Source organism: Tenrec ecaudatus, chromosome 9 (genome assembly GCF_050624435.1).
Source record: "Tenrec ecaudatus isolate mTenEca1 chromosome 9, mTenEca1.hap1, whole genome shotgun sequence".
Lineage (NCBI taxonomy): Eukaryota > Metazoa > Chordata > Mammalia > Afrosoricida > Tenrecidae > Tenrec > Tenrec ecaudatus.
This window is the reverse complement of record NC_134538.1, coordinates 96748741-96773429: the sequence shown is the minus strand read 5'-3', so window position 1 is coordinate 96773429 and position 24689 is coordinate 96748741. Positions and strand designations below refer to the sequence as shown.

The following is a 24689-nucleotide window of genomic DNA, read 5'->3' as shown; positions in this document are numbered from 1 at the left end:
ATAGGTGGAAAGCTCATGAGCGTGGCTGTTAGGTAAAGGTAGGTGGTGCTAACTCACAAGCCCATCTGAGGGGGACCCATGTGGCAGTCTGCTTCCCTGACGATGACAGCCTATGGAACCCTATGGGGCAGCTGTCTCCTGCCTGGCCGGCTCACTAACGGCCGGAACTGACTCAGGCAGTGGGTTTGGTTTGTTTCAGCTCAGCCAGACTCCAGGCGAGGATTCCTTCACATGCCCACTCTGTGGCAGGGGAGCGCTCCCAAAAAGTTCCCTTCACAACCAGGAGCCGTCTTCAGTTGCTCATTCAATACCTAAAAGCAATGGTTCCATATTACTTGCAAAACCTTCGCATTGTTTATATTGAGAGAGCTCCAGATACTCTTTTATGGCTGGAAGCAGAAGCTCATATTTGCTTTCCCGGTGAATTTAAATATTTACTTGCCAGGTCTTGTGATGTGTTTCTAAATACAGAGGGCGTAGACCTATCATCTCCTCGGCTACCAGGGAAAGAAATGGTGCCACAGTAAAGGTTTGTTGATAATCATACTTAACAAATTTGGGGATTCATTACTGAGTCATTTATTTATTTGCTCCGGAAATAATCTCCATAAATTTTCAGTAATTTATTTTAATAACATTCAAATTCAAATGGAGCCAAGGTGGCACTGTCAGATAAGCATTGCATAGCTAAAGACCACCGGTTGGCAGTTCAAACCACTAGCCAAACTGTGGGAGGAAGTTGCGGTTAGACTTCTGCCATTAATATTTACAGCCTCAGGAACCCAGACCAGGTTGCTATGAGTCGGAATCTGTTTCTCAGCAGGGTTTCTTTTGTGGGTGGGGCTGGGGGTATGAGGAAGGTATTCAATAGGTGAGACCAGCCTCTGGGAAAGGTTCAATGAAAGAAAAATAAAACATCAACGTGATGGCCTGACGTAGGGGTGGCACCAATTGGATCAAAAGTAACCGCGGTGAGGATGGTGCAGGGTGCACAAGGGGGTGTCCTACTGCGCACGTGGGTGCTGAGTCAGAACTGACAGGACGGCCCCTAAGAGCAGCAGCATTTCACACAGTGTGCTGCTGACACCATGCAGACGCACAGAGTCATAGTATTGTGCATATTCTTATTTGTCCTATCACAAGGTTCTGTGTACAGGAGAGATAAGAGCACTGTAGTTAAATGGCTGGAGGTGTCGAGGAGAAAATGATGTAAGCATGTTGCTCAGAGATGGATGGGATGAACATGTAAATTTAGCATCCTGTACGAAGCCCTGGAAGCCCATTTAAAATCGCAACTCAATCTCTCTCACACCATGCCGTCTTCATTTTCAGCCATTATTGCTTGTTTTGTATTTTTTACATTTTCTTGTTTATTTTATTGTGTGCTTTCTAATAATCTGTCTCATATTATGAAATTACAAGATCAATGAAGCAGGAATTTTGTGTCCTGTGTAATTTGCAGTTCCAATTTTTTCAGCATTTGGAACAGGGTCTGCAACATAGAAAGCACTCAGGAAATCCAGGTGAAGAGAATAAACCAATAAATAAATGATCTAGAAAGCACAAACATGAGCATTGCGTGACACAGGAAGTTCTGCACACGACCAACAGCTTTCCTGTCCTGCAATACGAGGAACATAAACAGGTCACAAGGATTTAAGCACCGGTGCTTGTGCACTGGGCTGCTGACCCCAAGATCAGCCGTTCCAAAACAGCAGCCGCTCCTCGGGGTGTTATGACTCCGGTACAGAGGGACAGCCTCAGAGACTCACGGGCAGTCCGACCTGGCCCTCAAGAGCCCTATGAGTCGGCATTGATATGATGGCTATGCATTAGTTTTGAATTTTTTAAAAAGCAAATATTCCAAAACTCACATATTTGGCTGGCGGGAAGAGGTAGTGTTAGATATTTTCCAACATCCAACTGGCCTAGAATTCGTATACTGTGACATAGCGGTTAAGTGCTTCAGCTCAAGAGTCAGAGTATATATGCCTTAGAAACGCTGCCTGACCTCTGTGGGCCTCAAAAATATACACTAGAACGTGCCACATAGATGTATTATGAGTGAGAGATAAGAGGCACTCCAAAAAGTTCATGCACAATTCTATTATCTTCTCCATGAACTCTTTGAAGCCTCCTCGTGTGTCACATGTACAAAACAGTCATGTAGGCATCACACCAAAATTCTCTATCGGAACATCACCCTCGGCATTATTATTACTCCAAGTCACCTCAATTCGTTCCATATATTTCTACTTTGCTACTGCCTTATCGTGAAGAGGTCATCCCAAAGTTAAATTTCTGCTGTTAACAGGTAACGTTATCACTGAAGCTGATGCCCCTGCACCTGTGTCAGGTATTTCCTACCGGCTGTGAGAAACAGAGTAGATTTAAGGAGCTCTGATTACCCCTTATCTATGCTGAGAGGAATCTTTTCTTTCCCATTGGACTTCCCCCCTCCCCCGCAAGTGAGACAATGAGTTATTCAAGCTTGTGTCTTGGGTTTCTGCGTGAGGAGGCTGATCCTATCCTCACCTAGATGACAGCGGGGAAAGGGTGCCTTTGCGCCCAATGTTCCCGAGTAGCAAGGAGAATAGTGGTACTTCAGATCCTGTGGCCAGCGACCAAGCTCGTGGAGACTGACTGCCTCAGGGCACAGCCATTCCCATAGCTACTCTTATCACCATCCCTGCATTATCCAGGTTAGCGGAGATCTGTAATCTGCAACATATCATCTTCACTACTGTTCATTGCTTTTCTGACTTAAATTCTCCTATTCATGCTAGTGACCTATATGGAAGAAAATCACTTAAATAAAAAACGAACTCTAAATTTCGTCATGATGGTCACTCTAAGTATGCCAAGGAGGCTGTAATTCAGGATGGTTACTGGATCCTCTTTATGAAATTCCCCTGGAAAATTCTCTTTCTGGCCAAGAACCAGACATGAGGGTACTCTCCTCATTTACATCTCATTTCTATGGTCTCATAGGCCCTTGTAGTGGGTCCTCCTTCAAGAAATCCATAGACTTATGATCCCATATTAAACATCATTTTTATGATCTTCTTTATTGGTTTGATATACTCTTTCTACCGGTATTTTCCTTTTGTTCCACATGCCTCATACAATTGTCCTTAAGAAGACCAGGTTTCCATTTACATACAATAAAGGCGGGCTTACGTACTGAAAACTGCATCACTGAGTGCAAGAGCTTCCTTTTAGTAAATGGTGCTCGTAGTACATGCTGATTGATGAAGTCAAGCCACGCTCAAGCCATCAATATGAGTTATCTTTCCTTAACGAGTATCTGCTATGGGGAAATGCCCACACCATCACAAAAGACAACACTGCTCTTTGGAAACCACCCCTGCACACAGCACAAACACGTATCGTTCACACTGAAACAGTGACTACAATTCATCGATAGCATCAGTGGGAAGCCGGAGACAGAATAGTTCAGACCAGATGACTTGGTATGATACATCAAATGCGGCTATTCAGTAGAATCATATGGAATTGCTACTAATCTACTGTCCTGGAGCTACAAAAGCAACAGTTTCATACGGTTCAAACTATTGCAAGCTCAAATAACTACAGATAAGACTTCATACTGACCTACCTTATACAATCGTCACTGGGCATAAATTCTTCATTGAATTGGCTTCTAAAAAGTGCTTAAAATAGGCATTATCTGCCTACAACTCTCGTGACAAAGGGCAAATAATCATGTCATCTTTGCTTGCTTGTGTGGCAACAGAGAGCTCATCGGGCAGCGCAATATAATGCGTTTACCTCTGGCGGGTTTGAAAGTGAACAACCACAGACCCAGAGCATTTACTTGAAGCAAATGCACAGGGCGAGGGGCTGTCATCGGAGAGAGGTTAGCCTGTGCACTCAAAGCTTTCGGTCCATCTTCTGTCACTTATTTTCTCCATATGTCTGAGAAAAATCATCCTCATCATCATCGATAAATGAGAAAGCTCCACCACAAAGTGCCACCTCTTGGCCCAGGTCATGAAAACAGAATGAGAACCACATCAGAAGCTTTCTTAGAAAAGACGTGACTTTCTGTTTTTCAAACCGCGTTTGGAACTCTGTTAATGGAGCAGGTGAATAATTGATCCAAGAGTTTCCAATCAGGTCTACTTGAAGACATGTAAGACATGTCTAAATATTCTTTTCTTTCTACCTCATAATTATTACTACTATCATTTTAATGGCACATGTTGAGGCCTTCCAGGTGTAAGGTAGAAAGTGGTTTTAGAACCTCAGGAATGCTGTGTGGTGTAAGGGGCAGGTGGGCTATCATGGCAACTCTACATTGAACAGCAGTGGAAATGTTCTTTCCAGACTAACCAAAAAATCCCAGGATTGCTGAATAAATAACGATAAATGTGAGATTTGTTTATATTTACTCTTATTCTCCAATTGTACAAAGATAACTTTGGAAAAGATGTACCTCTTCCATTGGTGACATGAAGTAACAGTACAAGTTCAAGACCTACTGAAAACTGCCTCCATTTATTAAACACTATGCATCTCAATTAGCAAAGCAACACACGATTATTCTCCTATTATATGATTATTCTTTTGTTATATGCATAAGGATTGCAGTAAAATTGTTATTTGAAAACCCCCCTCTCTTTTTCTCAAGTCAGCCAGAAAAATAAACTAGCAAATGAGGACAAAAGCAATTGTTAAGTGCTGTTTTATATACCTTACCTCATTAAGCTTACTCGTGGTAAAGAGGAAAAAGAAATTAACCTGGCGAGGCAGGTAGGTTAATCCGAGTGGATCACTAACAATTACAATATCCGGAAAGTCAACCTCCTTTAACTGAAAGACGTTCTCTATATTTCTTTAAGATATTCCCAAATGGTACAATTAGTACATTATTTAATTTGGGGTGGGGTGGGGGTGGGGCTGATGGGGAGAATTCAAGACACTTTCTCTCAGAAGCTGAAAGTCTTGAGAAATTGACATAAATATTCATGCAATAAATGGTATGAAGTCCAATCCTAAATCATATAATAGAGTATAAAAAGACTTTGGATGAAGTTACAGTTTGAAAAAGACTAAGAAATGATGAGACAATTGGAAATAATAAATAAAAGTAAAAAAATTAATAACCCATGACTCTGACATCAATTCTGACCCATTTAAAAACTGCTTCAATTGTTAATAGTTTCGGCTTTCTTTTGATTACGGTTTCCTCTGTTTTGTTTTGTAATTGTTGGGTTTTGTTTGTTTGTACACTTCCTGCTTTGTATAATTTTTCTGAACATGAAACGCAGGATAAACTGATCTCTAGAGACGGTAACTGGGAGACTAAGAACCGGGGCATGGCAGGGGCGCTGAGGGAGATGGCGAGTCACGAGCAAAGAGCATGAAAAGGGAACGTTTTAAAACCGAGCGTGGCGGTGCTTGCCCAGCTATTCTTAACATGCTGGACTGACCACACTGGAGGACACGGGAACCGCATGCCAGTAACATTATTTTCAAAGACAGGCTAGAATCACGACGACGCAGCCAAAGCTGTGATTCTCTCCAGAATGAGACGGAACCAGCATTCTCACAGCCACCTTCGGTGGAACGCTTCACCTCCGCGTCACCAGGCCCTCCAGATGGAACAATAGCGGACGGCGTTTCTTGGAACAAAACAAAGGAGCCGCCAGAGGACAGAAACGAGCTGTTGCTGGCGTTGTGCAATAAACAGGCGAGCCTTGGCTTAAGGATTGTGTCTAGAGAGGCTCAGCAAGTCTCTGACCCGGAAGCCATGTAGCTTTGCAGAATTCAGAAAATGTGAAGTTGTAAGGACACACATCAAATACACAGACTTACAAAATATGAATGACTGCTTTGACTCATTAATTTTGTTCGGTTCTTTCTGAAATCATTTCCCCCAATGAGGGGCATTTTTAGTGGATTCCAGACTTGGTGCAATCAGCGGGACCCTTGTCACTGGAGTGCATTTTTCTGTACAATAAATGGTGAAACCTTTCCAAGATAAATGTGTTGTCATGGCTCCCTTTTCTCCCATTGCTAGTCTCCTAGGTTTATTTCCCTTTTTATTGCCCGTTGCTTTTAGAAGGAATAAATATTAATGAGTTCTACCATGTAGTTTGTGCGCCACTGTTAGCACTGGGGAGAGTAGCTACTCCCTGTTGAGCAATCATCGGCAAGGCAAGGCGCAGCCAGCCACAAACCATTTCTTTTACATCCTCTAGTAGCAGGCGTGCGCCTCCGAAAACCATGCTATTTGTTCGCCAGTACACATCCCTGAGTGCTCGTTTCAAAGTTCCTTCCGGTGCCATCAGTCATCTACAAGGGACTCAGTGAAATAAGTGCTTAAGGGTTAGCAAAAGCACACGCAGTGCAGTTACTCGACAGTGTCAGGACACGTGGCACTCTATCAGTCTCCTTTCTTCATTAATGGAAGGCCCTGTACTCCGCTTTCCCTCTCCAGTTACCAGGATGAAACAATATCAGAAAGAATGTCAGATGTGCTGCCTCTGCAGTTTCCCAGCTTCGATCCTAGCAAAGTACTAGTATAAAGGTTTGGAGCTCCGGGGCCTAACATCAGCGTTCAATCAGTGGAGATAAGATCAATATTGGAACTATAAATTCCACTTTATGCCCAAGGACATAGAGGGGTCAGACTCTCCAACCTCCCTAGAAATAGGAAACAAGACGTTTCAAGACACAGATGCCCATTTTTCTCATCTTCATCATCATTGGCAGTATGTCTTCATAATACTCAAAACGCACTGCCACCGAGTGGCTTCCTACCCTATAAAGGCCTTTTGAAGTTGTAAATCTTAATGGAAGCTAATAGCCTCCTCTTTCTCCCTGAGGGCAGCTGGTGGGTTTGAGCCACCACCTTTGTGGTTAGCAGTCCAACAATTAACCCAACAGTGCCACCAATGCTCCTTAATAGAAGTGAAACCGCTCACATTAAAGTTAAGGGCATGGTGGCAACATATGTACAGGTACACTTGATGCAATTGATGTATGGATTGTTATAAGAGTTGTAAGAGCCCCCAATAAAATGATCCCTAAAATAAATAAATAAATTAAAGGGAAGGATTACTGAGAAACTGATTCAATTTAATCTTCAGTATACCTCATGCCCACAGACCCCTTGTGAAGCAGTGTGAGAGAACTTAGTGATTTGTATTTTAAATGTTACATTTCAATTTGGAGAGTCTCCTAAATTTCAGAAGTTTGGGGGCTCGGGAAACCAGCAAACTCTCCTTCTCTCACTCTCTCAGGTACTGGTAGGGCCTTGTGCAAGGATCCTTCCAAGCATCAGTGGAAAATCAACCCTTTATTATAATCAATGATTAGACTTTTAAAAGTAACACACGGAGCCTATCGTGCACGCACAGAGTTAGAAACACGGGGAATAATATCCAGGAATGCCCACATTCTCTTTAACCATCTAAATGACTCTCAAGACACATTTTCAGGGTATGTACTTGACAGAAAATTCACCTGAGCAATACGGGGGAAAGTTCTGTCTGAAAGATGGGTTTCAGTGGAGTTCACTCGCAGCTGAATTAGAGAATCCCAAATAGACACCTCCACAGAAGCATCCACATGTCAGCTTTCTAAAGGCCCAAGTAGGAAAAGTTGTAAATAAAAAATCTACCATCATGCTATCAGCTTCCCTATAATACAGGTCAAGATGGCCCTTTTAATATTCTAGCTTCAAACACAAATCAGAGACAAAATTGAATAAATGCTCAATAAGTAGTTGCTGAATGAGGGAATATCAGATGGGAGTCCTTAATTTGTGACACTTCATCATTTATACTATGAGTGAGGAGTTCTCTGGGAGAACAATTATAAAATTATAAAATAAATAAATTATAAAATTATAAAATAAGCTTGACATTAATTCTTTCCTCCCCAAAATGTTTTTAAACCATCAAGTGATTGAAAAGTCATCTTAAGAAATGGAATCAAGAGTCGTTATCCTTGTGATAATCACCATGACCCTAGTGATCACTATTATTTTCATTTTTCGTGAGCATTTGGAAATTGAGTGCCAATATTTATATATTTGTCTCATTATACTTCATATATATGAAGACACTTCAATGTTTCTAGCTTACTAATATTTCTTTCTGTGTCATCACATTGTTATCCAATATATTTTAAATAGCTTAATATCACTCATCATATTGTCAGCCTAATATCGACATTAATAAACACAATGAATATTATTGTCTCTAAATAGTTTTTATTTTTCTAGTGTTACATTGATCTTGTGCTTGTGCTAGGCACTGTGGAGGTGTCGATGATGTGGTATCATTTCTTACATTAATTTCTCAGTTTCGTGACTTTTTGATACAAGGACATACCTTTCATCTGAATGTAAAACGAGCATGAGCATAGGCCCCTGGTTGGAATTGCTAAGGGGGGTTTGGACTGAGGCAGATCTGCTGCCTTGTCAACTATTCACTCACTCACTGTACAGGCGAACAGTTTCTCTAGTCACATGCTGGTGCTTTTATGCATGTATGTTGGAATGCGGTATTTCTGTCTGTACTCTTTCTCGTCCTAGCCAAAGACCTGTAACAAGCCCCTAACTTCCTAAAATGGCTAACTTCCCTTTTGTCCCTTCCTAGGGGAGGAAAACCACAGAGAAAATCAGCTGTAGCATTTAGTTTGGTTTAGGGAATTATTCAGTTAACTTATTGCTCAGTTTTGTGTTTAAAAAAATATATCAAATATCTACTACACAGCATATCTAAGTGTTTTGTAATAGATTACGATCAGGTAACTTAGGCTGTCATATTTCTGAAAGTGGAACAGAAGAAACATAGATGATTAAATATTTATGAGTAATTAGAGGTAAGTAAGAGGCATAAGACGATCCCTGGGTTACTCACTGGACAAAAGACATAAAGGTATGAATCCAAGAAAGCAGTATTATGATGAATATTCAAAAACCTGCTGCCTTTAAGTTGATTCCAATTAGGGCCTTAAATGAGTGGCTGAACTTGTCATTTGATCTAATTCTTGTCATTTGACCTAATATTTAGGTTATGTTTCACCTATTCCATCTCAAGCACAGAAATAGATGTTTATTCAATGGTAAAGGAAATAGTGGGCATGTATACTGTCATCTGCCAATATACCTACACCACATTTATCAACTACCTCATTATCTGATGTTTTACACTTAAAAAAAATGTCTCCCATCCACATATTTTCCACATTAATGACATATTTTTGAAATGACAAACAGCGAGTTGTGAAGCAAGAGCGATGCTGACCGTGACGGTAAAAATTAAGTGCCAGGTTGTTTGTCCTATGATGCACAATGGTTTGTCAGTTATACAAGGATGTGATTTGGCAGTTATGCAAAGATGTAGGCATCCTTCATTTTATGATCTGATGTGGTCTCCCTCCATTTTTTCATGAGAACCTAGCAATAAGTGATGAGTGGGAATATAGTGAATATCTCAAAAGTGAACATTTTTTGAAACTTTGTAAAGATTATTTCACACACACTTTTAAAAAGTGCGCCATTTTCAAAGAATGTACGGATGTGCTTTATACAATTGATGTATGTATATGTGTGGATTGTGATAAGAGCCCCTAATAAAATGTAAAAAAAAGAAAAGAAAAAAAGAAAATGATTAGGGCAAAGAATGTACAGATGTGCTTTATACAATAGATATATGTATATGTATGGATTGTGATAAGAGTTGTATGAGCCCCTAATAAAATGGTTTATAAAAGTGCACCATTTTAAAGAGGTTCAGTAACCAAAACTCAGAAACTCAAACTAACTGCTTTTGAGTCAATCCCAACTCACAGTGACTCTGTAGGGCAAGGTGGAACTGGCCCTAGGAGTTCGAGACTCGTTTATTGGAGTAAAAAGCCTGTCTCTCTCCCACAGAGCAGCTGGTGGTTTTGAACACCTGGCCTTGCAGATACAAGTTCAATATTTACATTTTTTACTTCCAAGCTATGCTCTGTATTGTATTGTAATGTATTTTTCCTTGGTTGTGTTTTTTTCGGTTGGCTACTTCCTGACAACTCAGTAAATTCTTCCTCCAATAAAAATTCTAAATTACCTTTAAGTTAGACCATTAACTACCTTAATTGAATTCCCAGCATGTTAATTATTTTTCCCTTTTTATCACAATGGCTGAAACCTGTTGTTATCTCACTTTCCCTTTTAGAATCCATTTTCTCTTTTAGAATCCATTGGTCACAAAGAGATTTCTGAAGAAACAGCTCTTCTCTCTGACAGCTTCTAGAGAACTGGCTTTTAAGAAGAATCTAATTCATTTGGGGATTTCATATTTTAATTTATTTACAATTATATTACATTGCTCTGTGCATACCACTGCAACAGTGTAGACTTTAGGCTTCTAAAATGTACCCATTGTGAAAATTAGTTTCTTTGTTATTTTGCTAAACTAAGATTAACTGAGCAAAACTGAGGGGACCAGTCCAGCCTCATGACGTCGAAGACAGAGTCGAACAACACCTGGTCCAGCTTCAGAGAAGCTGGAGGGTGGGAGGTGGCTGCCCAAACTTGCCCTCGACACGTATTTGGACCTGTTTGATTGACCTTGCCATAATTATTTGGAGTACTTTTGTGCAAGATTCTAAAAAAGTTTATCATCCTCTTCCCACGGTTTTTCCCTTTCCTTATCTCGGTTACCACATAGGGGGCAGAATACGGCACCCCCCTCCAGGAAATAACCCAAAGAGAAACAGAGTTCCTGGTGCTGATTTATACAGGGGCTTACAATGAAAATGGCATAAGAATAGTTAACAAAGAAAGGTGTACAAGTTCCTTTTAGTAGTTTAAGTTTTATGGAACGGTTAGCAAGAAGAGGGCCTCCGTGATGTTTGAAGTCCACTGAAGCAAAGCTACCTATTGTGAGGCAACTCATACCTTGGTACAGAAAGACTTTTGAGAGTTTAATTTATGAGAACTTAGTGGAAGAGTAAGAACAAGAAATGAAAGCCCTAGAGGAACAGCCCAAGAAGGAACAGAAAGAACAGCCAAAGCCTGTCAAGTAATTTTTGATAATGAAATGTATTAATGCTTTATTGATTTCATAGTTAGAACAATGTGCCCTAGTTGGATGAAGTGTGCTCAGTTATTGTTAGAAGGTTTATGTCTATCACCCTTGTATGAGAAAGTTTTAGTTTCAAGATGTACTAATTTTTAACCAAGAATCTTGATGTGATTGATGTAACTTGTTACGGTCTTGTGGCCTGAGAATTTCCTAATGTATGATCTCATGCCGTAAGCTTTAAGCCAAGGAAAAGAATATATAAGTTGAAGCTTTGCATGAATAAAATTGGTGTGGTTTCTGTCTTCCACTCACCGACGCCTTACCCACCTAGCAGAGGACCCTGACCCGCTGTGGCTGGACCGCGGCACAAAACGTAGTAGCTTTCAAAAGATGACAAAGCACAACAACGTGCTCCTACCCGCACATATATTTCTCAGCAATCAGTTCATAACCAAATTTGGTATAACTGTTTGTTTATGGTATCTTAGGGAAAAAATTTAAAAGCCAACCTATTGTAAAATATTCTATAATTACAGAATATTTTAGAATATTAAGAATATAATATTTACACTATTTTCACTCGTAAATATTGTTTTGCATCTCATAATAATACTGTAAAAAGCCAACACATAGAAAATTATGTATTTCAGAGGGAAGTTTTAGTACATTTTAAAATAAAGTAGAAAATAAAAATAAATAACTATCTTTCTTAAATGAGGTAAGGTTTGTTCCCAGGAATCTATGGAGAATCTCTATAAGCCCCAAGACTCTCTGATGCACATTTCTGATTGAAATGTCATATAGAATGTTCTCACCACCTTGAAATTTCAAAAGTGATGGACAGAAAGGTGCAGCACTAGACCTCGATATACTGTGTTATTTTTCTCTGAAACAATATGGGAAATAGCACCATACACAATGACTTTTTACTTCTCCTTCAACTTTGACAAAAGTAAAGTACTTCGTGGAAGCTGTAGACAAAAGGATTAAAAAAAACACCTCACTTCCATGAAGTCGATGCCAATTCATGTCGCCCCTACAACGCAGGGTAAAACTGCAGATGTGAGTGTACAAGACTATCTATCTCTTTATGATGGCAGAAAGCCCCATCTTTCTCCTGCAGAGCAGCTGGTGGTTTTGAACTACTGGCCTTGCGGTCAGTTGTCCAACACATAACCACTACTTTACTAGAGCTCCTTAGACAATTGACTATAATGTAATAATTTACCATATATACTAGAGTATAAGCTGCCCCGAATATCAGACGAGCATCAGCCGAGGCACCTACTTTTACCACAAAAACTGCATGAAAACTGTGCTGAAAAACGCAGCTTATACACGGGTATGTACGGTACATGCCATGTAGGGAGGCAGCTAGTATTTCTTTCCCCTGCATTTCATTTCTGAATGTGGAAAAGCACTAGCTCTCTATCCATTCATCTATCTGTCCATTTTAAGTTGCCTTTCCCACTTTCCCATGGTATTCCAAGATTTTCTGCTGGTCTAGCTTACTCTATGCCACTGTAGAAGCTAATTCATTCCATGAGTTTTCTTTCTGAATAACCTCGTACCCCACAGACCAGACACACATTTTAAAGTGGCCTGTTTGATATGCTTTCTTCATAGAAACATTCTTGTTTTAGTCTCTTAACATTTTCACTCTAAGCTTCAGAGTGCTATAAAACCAAAACAGTTTTCGTCAGTAGAACACGTTTTATGAGTATCAAATTAAAAAATGTCTTGGGTTTGCATACCTAAAAATCTACTTTAAGTTCATTTTGAGCTTTTTAAAAAATCAATTAATGTTCATGCATCCAACCATTAGTAATTCTTTAATCAGTTTTCCAGGATTTATAAAATTCACGCCTGCCAGGGGCAAAGCTTCCCCCTATAACATGCTGATAAGGGTGGATTTCAAACCCGCATAAATTGGACATTCCTCATATACAACTCAAATTCTGATTAGTCGGCTTAACAAACATTGTCCAGGGTTTTATCCCTAATTCTTGTTAATAGGAAACTTGTAGAGCTATTATGAACTATAAATACTTTACCAATATCCATTCATTTTTATTTTCTAGAAATTAAATATATCATTTCAAAAGAGGAATATTTTCCTGGCCAGTGTAATGGGAGAAAGCTAACAGTAAGTCAATATACCAGTGAATAAGAATGAGACTTTGTACTCCTTTGAAGAGAAACTGTTTCAGAAACACAGGAGCAGGTATTACCTGTCCTATAGGGTCGCTATGATTTGGTATTGACACACTGGCAGTGAGTTTGGGTTGGAAGTGGTTCATGTGGTCTTTGTGCTAAGGTGGTAATTACCAGTCTCTTGTGTAATATAATCTGCTAATATAATAAAGAAATCTTCTGTGAATTCCATACCACTGGCTTCCACTATTTTTCCATCAATAAAAAATAATGTTATCAAGGTACTTTATTTTTAGGTACTGTTAAAAGAGTTTGGCCAAAGGGAGCCTGCAGAAAGAACAGTGTAGCCGTCGTCTTTAAGTTAAGTCATGTGGAGTGGGTCTTGGGGTGGTTGGTTCATGGTTATAGAACACGGTCAGAGATTTGTGAGATTAGTGATTTTCTTATTAGTTGTGGAGAGGCTGTTTTGTTTTCAGTCTTCTGTATTTCTGGAGAAAGAGAGAGTGTGCACAATCTTCACAGAGCTCAGGCTAATTGCTCTCCAGCAGCACTTCTTTACAGCCTGTCAGATGCCCTCCTGGCAGGCTGCTGTGCTGGCCAAGGGTCCTGCTGGGATGGGAAATGCTCCTGGGGGGAAAAGGCTCCAAGGATACATTCTCAGGACAAAATATGCAACTTTTAGAGGGAATCCGCTGTCTGCAAAGACGGTAATAGCCTTGTTAGTATTCTTGATATACTCGACATGAAAGGACAAATTCTCTAAGTTAGTCCTTTGACATATTTACATGATAAATATTAATTTTAGATGAATTAAGCACTTCCTTATCTATTGACCTTTACTTTGGCATTTACTTTAGTTTATCTGCTACATCCCTCATAATGATATTCTTTATGCATCACTTCCTTTCTGTGACTTTATATCTGGTGATCTGAACTGGTTTGGTGGAGAAAGGGAGCCTTTATGAATAAGTAATTTTTAAATGTACACTTACATTTCAGAATTCTGAAAGATCTTTTGAAAGTAGTAATCTAGAGGACACTATTGGTATTCAAGACCTAAAATCTGATCTACCCACAGCAATGAAACTATATTGCTCTGAAAGAGCTGCTATAATAAATCTACCAAATCCTGTTAAAATGCAGCCATTAAAGCAGCCTGGATACTATTGATGTACTTGCACTGCATGGTTTAGGCAACTTCCCTGCAACCCAAGGCGCATTAGTAGTGAAATGTACGCTGAGGCTGTATTGCTAAATCATCTGACGTGCTGTGGAAAGTTAGCAGTTAAAGAACCATTAAACTTTGGAAGTTGCAAATGCAAAACTTGAGTGCATATGTTCAGTGCTCATCTTCCGTGACCTCACACATGACTGGACATTGTGCTACTGCTTTTTTTTTTTTTTTTAGTGGTGCTGGCTGCGGGAGGGGGGCGTATAAGGGCGGGTGGGCGGAGTTGAGGAAGAGCTTGCTCTTCCCTTGGTTTTTACAATAACCATTCTTATTAGATAATTTTTATGCAGCTTCTTCCCCTGAATTCTCTCTCTGTTTGGTCTTTCATCAGCTGGTAACAAGGAGGGTCTTTATACTTGCTCTTTACCCTCTCCAAGCCATACGTTTTTTAGGAGAGACTAACCTATCAACAACTTGGAAGTACAACATGCTGTGTTAACCAGTTTTTCCTATCAGTGTTTCAGTCGTATGCCTTAGATGAACTACTACTCGCTCTTGAATTTCCGATTCACTCTTTCTGTCACTCAGCTCAAGAGCCACCTCTTCAAGATGGGTTCTGTTAAGAAGATCCCAAGACTGTCATTCGAAATCTCAGTTGAAAGGATCACTATTTTTTATTAGAATTATTAGTTTGTTAATCCGATGTCATGTTGACTGTGAGCTCTTTCATGACAGGGAGCTGTATTGGTAATTCTGTCCTCACTGCCTTGCACAATTATTGAAACTCTGTTGTCCCAGTCTCTGTTGATGTCTCTGTTGATGTGATTAGGACAGACGTTCTGCTATATTTTAGGTATTCTTATTTATGTTCACATTATGCTTGGACCTATCAATGTAAATAAATTTGATTCATTAATGGCAAGAATTTTGGAATAATATTAATCTCACTGCCATCAAGTCAATGCTGATTCATAGCAACCCTGCTGTGGATTTCTGTGGCTATAATTGTATATGGGAGTAGAAAGCCAGTTGGTCTCCCACAGAACTGCTGGTGGTTTCGAACTTCCAACCATGCAGATCATAGCCCAGTGTGTAATATAATTCTATATTCTCGAAAAGCTGAAGTCTCCTGATTATTATGAATTCCTTTATCCTGCTATATATTTACTGTGTCTGGTCCCCAACCTGAGGTTTAAAAGACTAGTGATTCTAATATATGTCCGACAACACAGAAAACAATTTTCTTTTTAAAAAATTTATCCCTCTGGGCTTAGTTCCTCTGATGTTTGGACATTATTAACAGAAAGCTGAATATTGGTTCAATATTTTGCTTCAATTGTGCCTAATTTAAGGGTTGAAATTATGATGCTTTACTACATAATATATTAATGCTTTTACTATCTCATTATGCTGTATTTACTTACTCTGATTGAAATATTATTGAATATCATAATTATTTTCCTACCACATTATAAACAGAAAAATAAGATGCTTGTTATTTGCAATATGAATAAAAAAGGTTAAAATAGATGCCTGCCTTGTATGAGTACACTTAGAAAATGAAATTTTAGTCTTTAAAAAAAATAATTAATTACTCCAGCTAAATTCTTACTCGCAGTTTGAGGCAGGAAGGCATTTAAGTCGGAAAACTTCAAGAGACACTTGTCAGTATAGCAGAACTGACGGGAATTGGAGTCGTAGTAAAGTTTATACAATCACGAATTGGATGATTCTTCTATCAGATAGACCCTCCTTAATATGATCAGAATAAAAGGCTCACTACACCCCTAATTATTGTGTACCTCCAGTGTTTTCTTGGGTTCGGTCTCCGTAGAGGAGCCCTGCAAAGACAGGCGCACTCACCTTCCTTGTCCTTGCCAGTGTGTCCAGGCGCGAGGAGGTCTCCACCGGCCTGCGCGCAGTAAACTGCGCGGGTCTGCACGCCCCCACCGCACAGCGCAGAGTGGTTTCCCCGCCTCTTATCCTGCTGGCTCAGCAAAGGGTCCACCCGGCACTCGGTCCACTCGGCGGTTCTCCAGCCATAGCTAAGGAAAGAAAAGGCCACCGACCATACAGTGCTACCGAAAGCAACTTTTCTCCACGCTTATTTTTTTCTTAAACAAACGAACACAACTCATCTTAGAAACCTTTCCCCCTCCGATTGATCTTACTCTAGCATCGTAGGTGCAGACTCGTTCCCACCCTCCCTTTTCAGCCTTAGTTAGCAGAGCTGTATTTAGAAAGGGCACACATCAGGGCCACCCTGCTCATCGCGGCTGCCGGAAGTTACTTATGCATATTTTATGAAAGAAAGCATAATGCTGAAAACATGAAATCTCATATTCAATAAGGCTAAACCCATTCTTGCCCTTTCTTGAAGCTTATAAACAAGTGGGGTGGGGGAAGGCAGGCTGATTTTAAGAATGGAAAACATTGTAAGTGATTAACATAAACATTTGCATTAATAAAATAGATGAATATTGCTTCTTCATACCAGATCAAAATGACAATGTTGTATTAGGAATCAAGTTATGTGACAGACCAGTTCAGAGTTTGCATATTCTTGCTAAGAAAAAAAAAAACTTATTTCTCTTTTCTGTAGAGGGGTCATCTCTGCTGAGTGATACAGAGAGCTGACATTTCTAATCAGTGATGCACAGGAAAGACATCCGTGCTTCTAAATTCAGCCCCAATCAAGACTGTGATGCTCGAGAGATGTCTGAGGATGCCCAGCCCAACACACAGGTAAAGAGATGGCCAGGGAACCATTCCTGATGCCACTGAAGATAGTGGTGGGTTTCTCCATGTGAAGGGAAGCTGGGAGAGTGTAGGAGCACAAAGGAAAGGGCTCATGGGCCATGGGGGCAGCTCAGGGGTAGAGCATTTGACTGTAGAAAACAGCTCACACGGCACTTTGTGTCCCTTTAACCAACAAGCTTCTTTTGTAGTCATATGGACACTCACCATCAGTACTAATGGATGTGACAAATCTCCTCTCCAAACAGGTCCTCAAAGGTCTGATCTAGATGCGTCACTCTGTCCATGGGACAGACAGTAAAGCTGATCTCAATGCCTGGGGTTTTGTGTGTTTTTTTTTAATAACTGTTTCATTTGTGTGTTTTTTTTAACTTAGCAGGGTTTTATGACTTTCAAGGAACAACAACTACTAACACTTGTTGGTTCTAGAAGGATAGCAGTCAGGAGAATTCAAAACATCTTAATAGACTAGAGTCCTAATGTAGGTCATCCTAAAGAATCTTGTTAGAGGGTTACATTTGTAGCACTGTATGTAAGGTAGTTACACATTCTGAGAAAACTGCTATCAATTCCTTCCCTCCTCCATTAAAAAGAAAGGAGGAGGCAGATACTCAAGGATGTTTATTTTGTTAAGGGTACTTGAATATATGAAAATAAAAAATAATATAATCTAGTATGAGAAAAAAATCTAGGAAACACAATGCCAAGAAAATATGGTGGAATCCTAGCAACTTCTTGAGTTTATTCTGTGAAGAACACAAAACTCAGTGGGCAAGAAAGCGCTGCCGGGCAGGAGAGGGCTTTTAGTTACATTACTTACATCAGGAGGATGAGCAGTTCCAAAATGCTGCCCAATGGCAGAGCTCTGGTCGATTAACACTCTCTTTGTTATTTTGATTGCACCGCTCATGACCTGTACACATCATTCTTAAATGTGTGTAGATCCCAAGAAGCTCTCAAAGTAACTCACGCATACATATTTATTGTGAAAATAAGATTTTAAAGGTTACTTTTTAAGGAAGCTATACTCAAAAAAGCTTAAATTATTGCTAGGGTTAAGAGAATTCAGAGTAATGTCTCAGAATTGATACTTTCTAAGTACTCCCTCCATAATAAGCATAATCTTTGTCCTCAAAATGCTGACCATTCATTATCTTTAAGTAGTATGTAAATCTATTTAACATTAGAATTTGGGATGTACAGTACTCAGTTTCAATGACTTGCCAAGTGGACGACAGGAATCTGTAGTTACAGAACGGCGATGGGCAAACTATGAACCAAGGGCCCGATTCACTCTATCACCCTTTTGTAAATAAGGTTCTGTTGGAATACAGCTACACTAATTTATTTACATATTGTCTATAGCTATGATAGCAGTAGTACTGTCACATCAGAGCATATTTGGCACATTACCAAAAACATTTGCCAGTCCTTAAGGAAAATATGTATACAGAGTTTTGACTAAAATTCTAGTCTTCATGGAAATTTTTAATTTCCTCCTGCCAATACAGTATTTCTCTTACGATCGTAATTCTAAAGTCCTGGTTCACTTTTCTACTTAAACCCACTGTTCAGTTGAAGGGAATTAGCTGGAGGAATATGCAGCCCGGGGAGAGGCTGCCCAGTAGACCCAGTCTCCTCATCTACTCACATGGCACAGGGTTCAACGCCATCTCCCTGGGAAACACACGGTTCCGTTTCTTCAAGCCCTGGACACTCCTTTTCGCTGCCAATAGGAAGCTGCCTGATGCTTCGTGTCCTTCCACGTGTGCCTGCTGGTGATGTCGTATCATAGCATGTTTTTGAGCATGGGCTCCACTCTGCCCACTCGGACACCTGGCACTCCTTGGTGACCACACAGGACTGGAAAGTCAGTGGCAGCCTCTCTTGCTGGCAAAAGCTGCAAAAGATCATTGATATTCTCATCACAGGTTCACAAGCAGTTACGAACTTCTGTCTTCGGTGCTCAAGAGTAAAATCAGATTGGACAATTTTATTTCTGCTTGGAGGTAACAAAGGCAATTTCATTGAAAACATATCAACATTTACGATGTGAAAAGGCAGTTATATTCAAAGCTAATATTTGTATATCTTCTATTTATAATGGCTGTTAAATCATCCATAGAAAATAGAAAATAAAGGGATTAAACAATATTAGGGCAGAGTAAGTTTACCATCTTACTCATTCACTCAGTGCAGATTTGTTTTAATTTAGAAAATGGAAAACCAAGAATGGTTAACATATGCTAATCATCCCCTTTAATGATTTAAATAAATAAACATGCCTCACTAACTAAATACAATATTGTTTTGTAAAAGAATAATTGAACATATGCCTAACTATCCTTTTAAATATAATTTTGAAGTTTAGTTGTAACAATTATAATGTATACTTATTGGAATCTCAACTTTTAAAATGAATACTTTAATAAGAAATATACATATGGTTACCCTAAGTAGATATACGTTTTAAAATATAACTTTATTTATATCTACAATTAGAGATCTTCTTTAATATATCTTTAAGATGTATTTTATCAGTACAATACTTATGTACAACTTTTATGTTTATGTAGCAACCGTTCACTTCCGGATTTAGAGGGTTATTATAAATTGTGATGCCAACATACAAAGATTAAGATGAACTCGTATTTGCTAGTCTGTAAGGGAGCATACATTTCGAAGAGCTTTTCTGGAATTGGTTGGGTGTGTTTGTTCTTAGTACAACTTGCCCTTTCTCAATAGCCAATACTGCACGTTTATGAAGCAGAGGCAGCCTGTCGCAGAGCAGAGGGAAAATGCACTGATAATTTCATATCCTTCTTCAGGAGTTACATTCAACTGTGGCAATCCAGCACAGGGAAAGCCACGTTGTTTTTAACGTAAAATCCTTATTCCGTTATCTTAATTCTACTGGCGTGTGTATTAAGATTACATTCCTAAGAGACCTTGAAAGCTCAAAGCGTCGAAGTCAATCAGTCTGAGCTCAGAATTCTGAGAAGTAGAATTGTCTGATGACTGTGGTGAGTGGTTTGTCTGAGAGAGCCGGTTCTGGTTTCCTCCAAACAGCAGAAGCCCCAAATCCCCCGTCTGCTCATATGTCATGTAGTAAGTGTTAATGTTACATCGAGTAGAATGCCAACCATCGGGCAACGCTTTCAAATGAGCAAGCTTTCACTCGTCAGGATGATTTTAACTGAAAATAACACAAAATAAAGACTACATGATGGACTTTATAATTCTGCCTTTGCAACATTCTCAGTATTTTATTTCCTCTTAAATAAATTTTAATACCCTCACATGATTATTTTCACATGCATCAGCATGCCCTTATCCTCTACTAATTTGTATTGAGTCCACAGTCTATGGATAGGCAAAAGGTGTTCATTTCTTTCCCTTTTGTGGAGCATTTGCCATTCATTAACTGTCTACCATGACAGTCAACCTGGTCACTTGGAGGAATTTGGAATGTCATCTGGGTCCCCTGTCTATACTACTCATGGCACAAATGACCTCTTTGGTTAAACTGGATGTGTACTGGGGAAATTAATGAGACCGAGTGGGTAGCTTCCGGTCTCTAACCTGGAATTAGGAAGTCAAAAGGGAAGAAAACACTCATAACATATCAAGTGAAAAGAAGTGAAGAACAAAGTCAAGCTCGCATCATAATATTGATAAAATATGGACTCACGCAGGTGACAGGAAACAATTTGCAAAGGAATACAGGGTCACTGTACCCAAAACAATTGGCCAACCAACAACCATTTCTCAAGGTAGCTTATCATCAAGAACCAATGGGATGGAACGAAGAATTCCAAGCTTCACTGAAGGCATTTGCAAAAAACAAGGCTCCAGGAACTAACGGAACACCAACTGAAATATTTCAACAAGCTGATGAAGTACTGGACGAACTCATTCAGCTATACCAAGGAAATTTTAAACACAGATATCTGGCCAATCAATTGAAAGAGACCATATTTGTATCTATTCCAAAGAAAGGTGGTCCAACAGAACGATGATATTAGCCAACTATATCATTAATATTGGATGCAAGTGAACTCTTGCTCAAGATCCTTCAACAACAGTTGGAGGGGTGCGCTGAAAGGAAGCTGCCAGAAATCCAGCTGGTGTCAGAAGAGAGCTTACAACAAGGGTTATCATTAAAGGCCTCAAGTGGTTCTTGGGTTGAAGTAGAAAGATGTTTTACCTGTGTTTTATTAACTATGGAAAGGCATTTAACTGTGTGGATCACAACAAAATATGGATAATATTGAAAAGAATTGGAAATCCAGAACACTTCATTATGTACATGTGGAACATGTATATATACTCAGAGGTAGTCATATGAACAAAACAAGGAAATACTGCATGGCTTAAAAGCAGAAAAGGTATACGTTGGGATTATATCCTTTTATAATATGTATTCCATCTGGATTATGAGAAAATAATCCAAAAATCTGGACTATAAGGGGAAGAACAAGGAATCAGATTGGAAGAAGGTGTGTTAGTCTGGGTAAACTAGGGAAACAAATCCAGAGAAACTCATATGTATAAGAGAGAGCTTTATATAAAGGGTGAGTGTACATTAAGAAAGCATCCCAACCCAGTGCTTTCCAATCTCATAAATCCAACATTAGCTCATATGTCTGACACCAATCTACAAAGTCCTCCTCAATCTCACAAAACACACACAATGATGCCAACTGCAGGAGGAAAGCTGAATCAGTGAGAGTGTAAGCATCTCAGTGCTGGCAGGGGTCTCCACACGGCTGCTCCAGCGCCCAGGCCTGCATCAGGGTAGTTCCATGCGGCTTCTCCTTCAGGACATCTTGCAGGAAGTGAGCTTTGCCAGCTGAAGCTGGGAACTAGGTAAGGCCGCTGCACCTTGGTCTGACCATCAGAAAGCAAGAGATCTGAGAACTAGAAAGGTGAGGCTCACCAAGCCATTTATCTCGCCTCCCTTCAATTAATCCCATCTGTGTTTATTGTCCAGGTTGGACAATAAACCTTAACTATCTCAGAAGGCTTATTAACAATTTTCAGCATGTAGTTGAAACAAGCTGAGTGTTGACAAGCAGTAGGGGCAGGGAAGGAGGTCAAGGCCCTCAATGAGTAAGACCTTACTAAGGAAGATCAAAGACTGCAGTTTTCAATTTGGATCATAACTCAGAGTAAAGAAAAGCTTAATCCTCACAACTAACCCAGTAATCAACACTATGATACAACGAGGAAAGACTGAAGTTGTCAAGGAGTTCTTTTTGCTTGGATTCATAATCAATGCTCATAAAAGCAGCCATCAAGAAATCAGATGGCAGATTTCAGTGGGCAAATCTACACAAGCTCTCTATAAAGTGATGAGATGCCACTCTGAAAAGTAATGTGCTCCTGACACAAGCCATGGTGTTTTCAATCACCTCCTACACATGTGAAAGCGGGACAATGACTAAGGAAGGCCACATAAGAACGAATGCATTTGAATGACGGTGTTGGTGAAAATACTGAAGGCACCGTGCACTGCCAGAAGAACAAACCAACCTTTCTGGAAAGACATACAGCCATCTGCTTATAGGCAAGGACGAAGCAAGTTCCTTTCACATGTTGTGGACATGTTGTCCGCAGAGACTGGTGTCTGGGAAAGGACCTCATGCTTGGTAATGCAGATGGACATTCAGAAAGGAAAGACTGCCAAGGAGATGCACTGACACACTCGCAGCAACAGCAGCTCAAATGAACAATGGAACAGGTAGCGAAGGACTGGGCGGTGTTTGTTGGTCTCTACATAGGGAGGCATGGGTTGGAATCCCTCAACAGTACCTAACAGCAAGCAGGTCGCCAAAGCTTTGGGCTTCTCTAAATGTGACAACTCTTGGAACAAGGGACCTTGAAATTGGCTGGAATTATGGAATAATACCAAAAGTTATTGACTGTTGTGGGGCAAAAGGTTGAAGTCATCACAGCTCCTGCACCCATCTGATGTGGTTGAACAAATTTCCCGCAACTGAGCGGTTTTGTACTACTTAGTAGAAGTAGCAATATTGGATGGAAGGATCTGATACTACATAAATGAAAGCTCTGGCCCCCACCCTACAGTCTTCTAAGCCAAGTGATATTAAGCGTGTCATGTGGCGGTCTGCCACTTTGAGGACGAAGACGTTTCTGACCTAAGCCATGGTATTTTCCATTGTTTCATTCAGAGTTGGACATTGAATATGAAAGACTGAAGAAAAATCAATGCATTTGATTTGGTGCTGGAGAAGAATACTGAAAGCGCCAGGCACTGCTGAAACGGCCAACAAAGCTGTCTCGGAAGAAGCATGGCAAGAGTGCGCCTTAAAGGCAAGGATGGCATGACTTTGTCTTACATATTTTGGACGTTCTGTGAGGAGCGACCAGTCCCTGGAGAAGGACAGCTTGCTTGGTAAAGTGGAGCGGCACTGAAGGGGTGAAAGGCCCTCAATGCAATGGATTACAATGGTTCTAGCCATGGGGTCAGGCTGGCATCGGAACCGTTGTGACAATGGCGCAGAACCTGGCGGTGTTTCCTTCTGTGGCGTGTAGGGTCGTTAATGGGCCAGACCAACGAGACCTAGGGAGATGGAGTTTAAATTTTTGCTCACTGAGTCCTCCCAATAATCGGGTTATATGGATTATATTCTGATCTAATTATTAATTGTGGAGAGTAGCAGCCTCTGAAAGGTTAGGGCACTTATTCACCGTCGAATAGCTAGAATAATGGATTGAAATTCAAACTTAGGTCCAAATTTCAAACTTGGTTCTAAACCAGAACCCATTTTCTTCATTTTTCAAAACTCTTTATGTAGTTTAAACTAATTGCAAATCTCAATTTGTTACTGTGGCATCTTTAACTTGGGCCAGTGTTAAGTTACTGACACACTGAGGATGATTCAACTAGTATTACTCTTTCTCATTACTGTTTCACAACTGAGGCTTGGAATCACTAACAAATTTTGTACATATGCTACTCTTCTTAAGGAGAATTTAATATGAAATGTAATTAAAGAAAAGACAAAAATGTTCCCCTAATAATTTTAAATAAGTTTTAACCCATAACTTACGTATGGCAAATTATTGACAGGAATAGAGAAACAATATGAATTTATGATTGTGATCGTATACCTCAGATCATTAATTGGACAAATGTGGGTAAAGTGGTTATTTAATACGAGAACAAAATTTAAACTGACAAGATTTCAGCATATGCATTGGAAGCACATAATTGTCTTTGGCGAGGCACAGAAGTGTAAAAGAAGGAACAGCTCACTGTATTCTAGACTAATTTGAAGTCTAAGGAATATGTTAGGATATGTTAGACTGGTTTGAGGGTAGTTATTGGAGATATGTAATGCCCTTTCTGTTGTTGTGAATTCTGGGTAATGAATGAATAAGGTAAATGGTAGATTTCCCCCTTGGCCTCGGTAGAGTTAATGTATGGTAAGCAGTGAAAATAAGGCACAGATCAGCCACGGGCAGTCATGTAGGTCCAGGAAAAGAGCTCCTAGGAAAGAAAGGACTATTGAGAGGCTTGAATGAAAATG

General features: G+C 39.9%; 1 protein-coding gene across 1 annotated transcript in view; it reads right to left on the bottom strand.

The window, feature by feature from the left end:
• THSD7A (thrombospondin type 1 domain containing 7A) overlaps positions 1-24689 on the bottom strand; it is a 301694-nt gene that overhangs the window by 186963 nt on the left and 90042 nt on the right. Inside the window, exons 3-4 of the mRNA XM_075557342.1 lie at positions 18785-19033; positions 16240-16421 (exon numbers count right to left, since the gene is read on the bottom strand). Coding sequence (XP_075413457.1) covers positions 16240-16421; positions 18785-19033 — 431 coding nt within the window. The remainder of the gene's footprint in view (positions 1-16239; positions 16422-18784; positions 19034-24689) is intronic.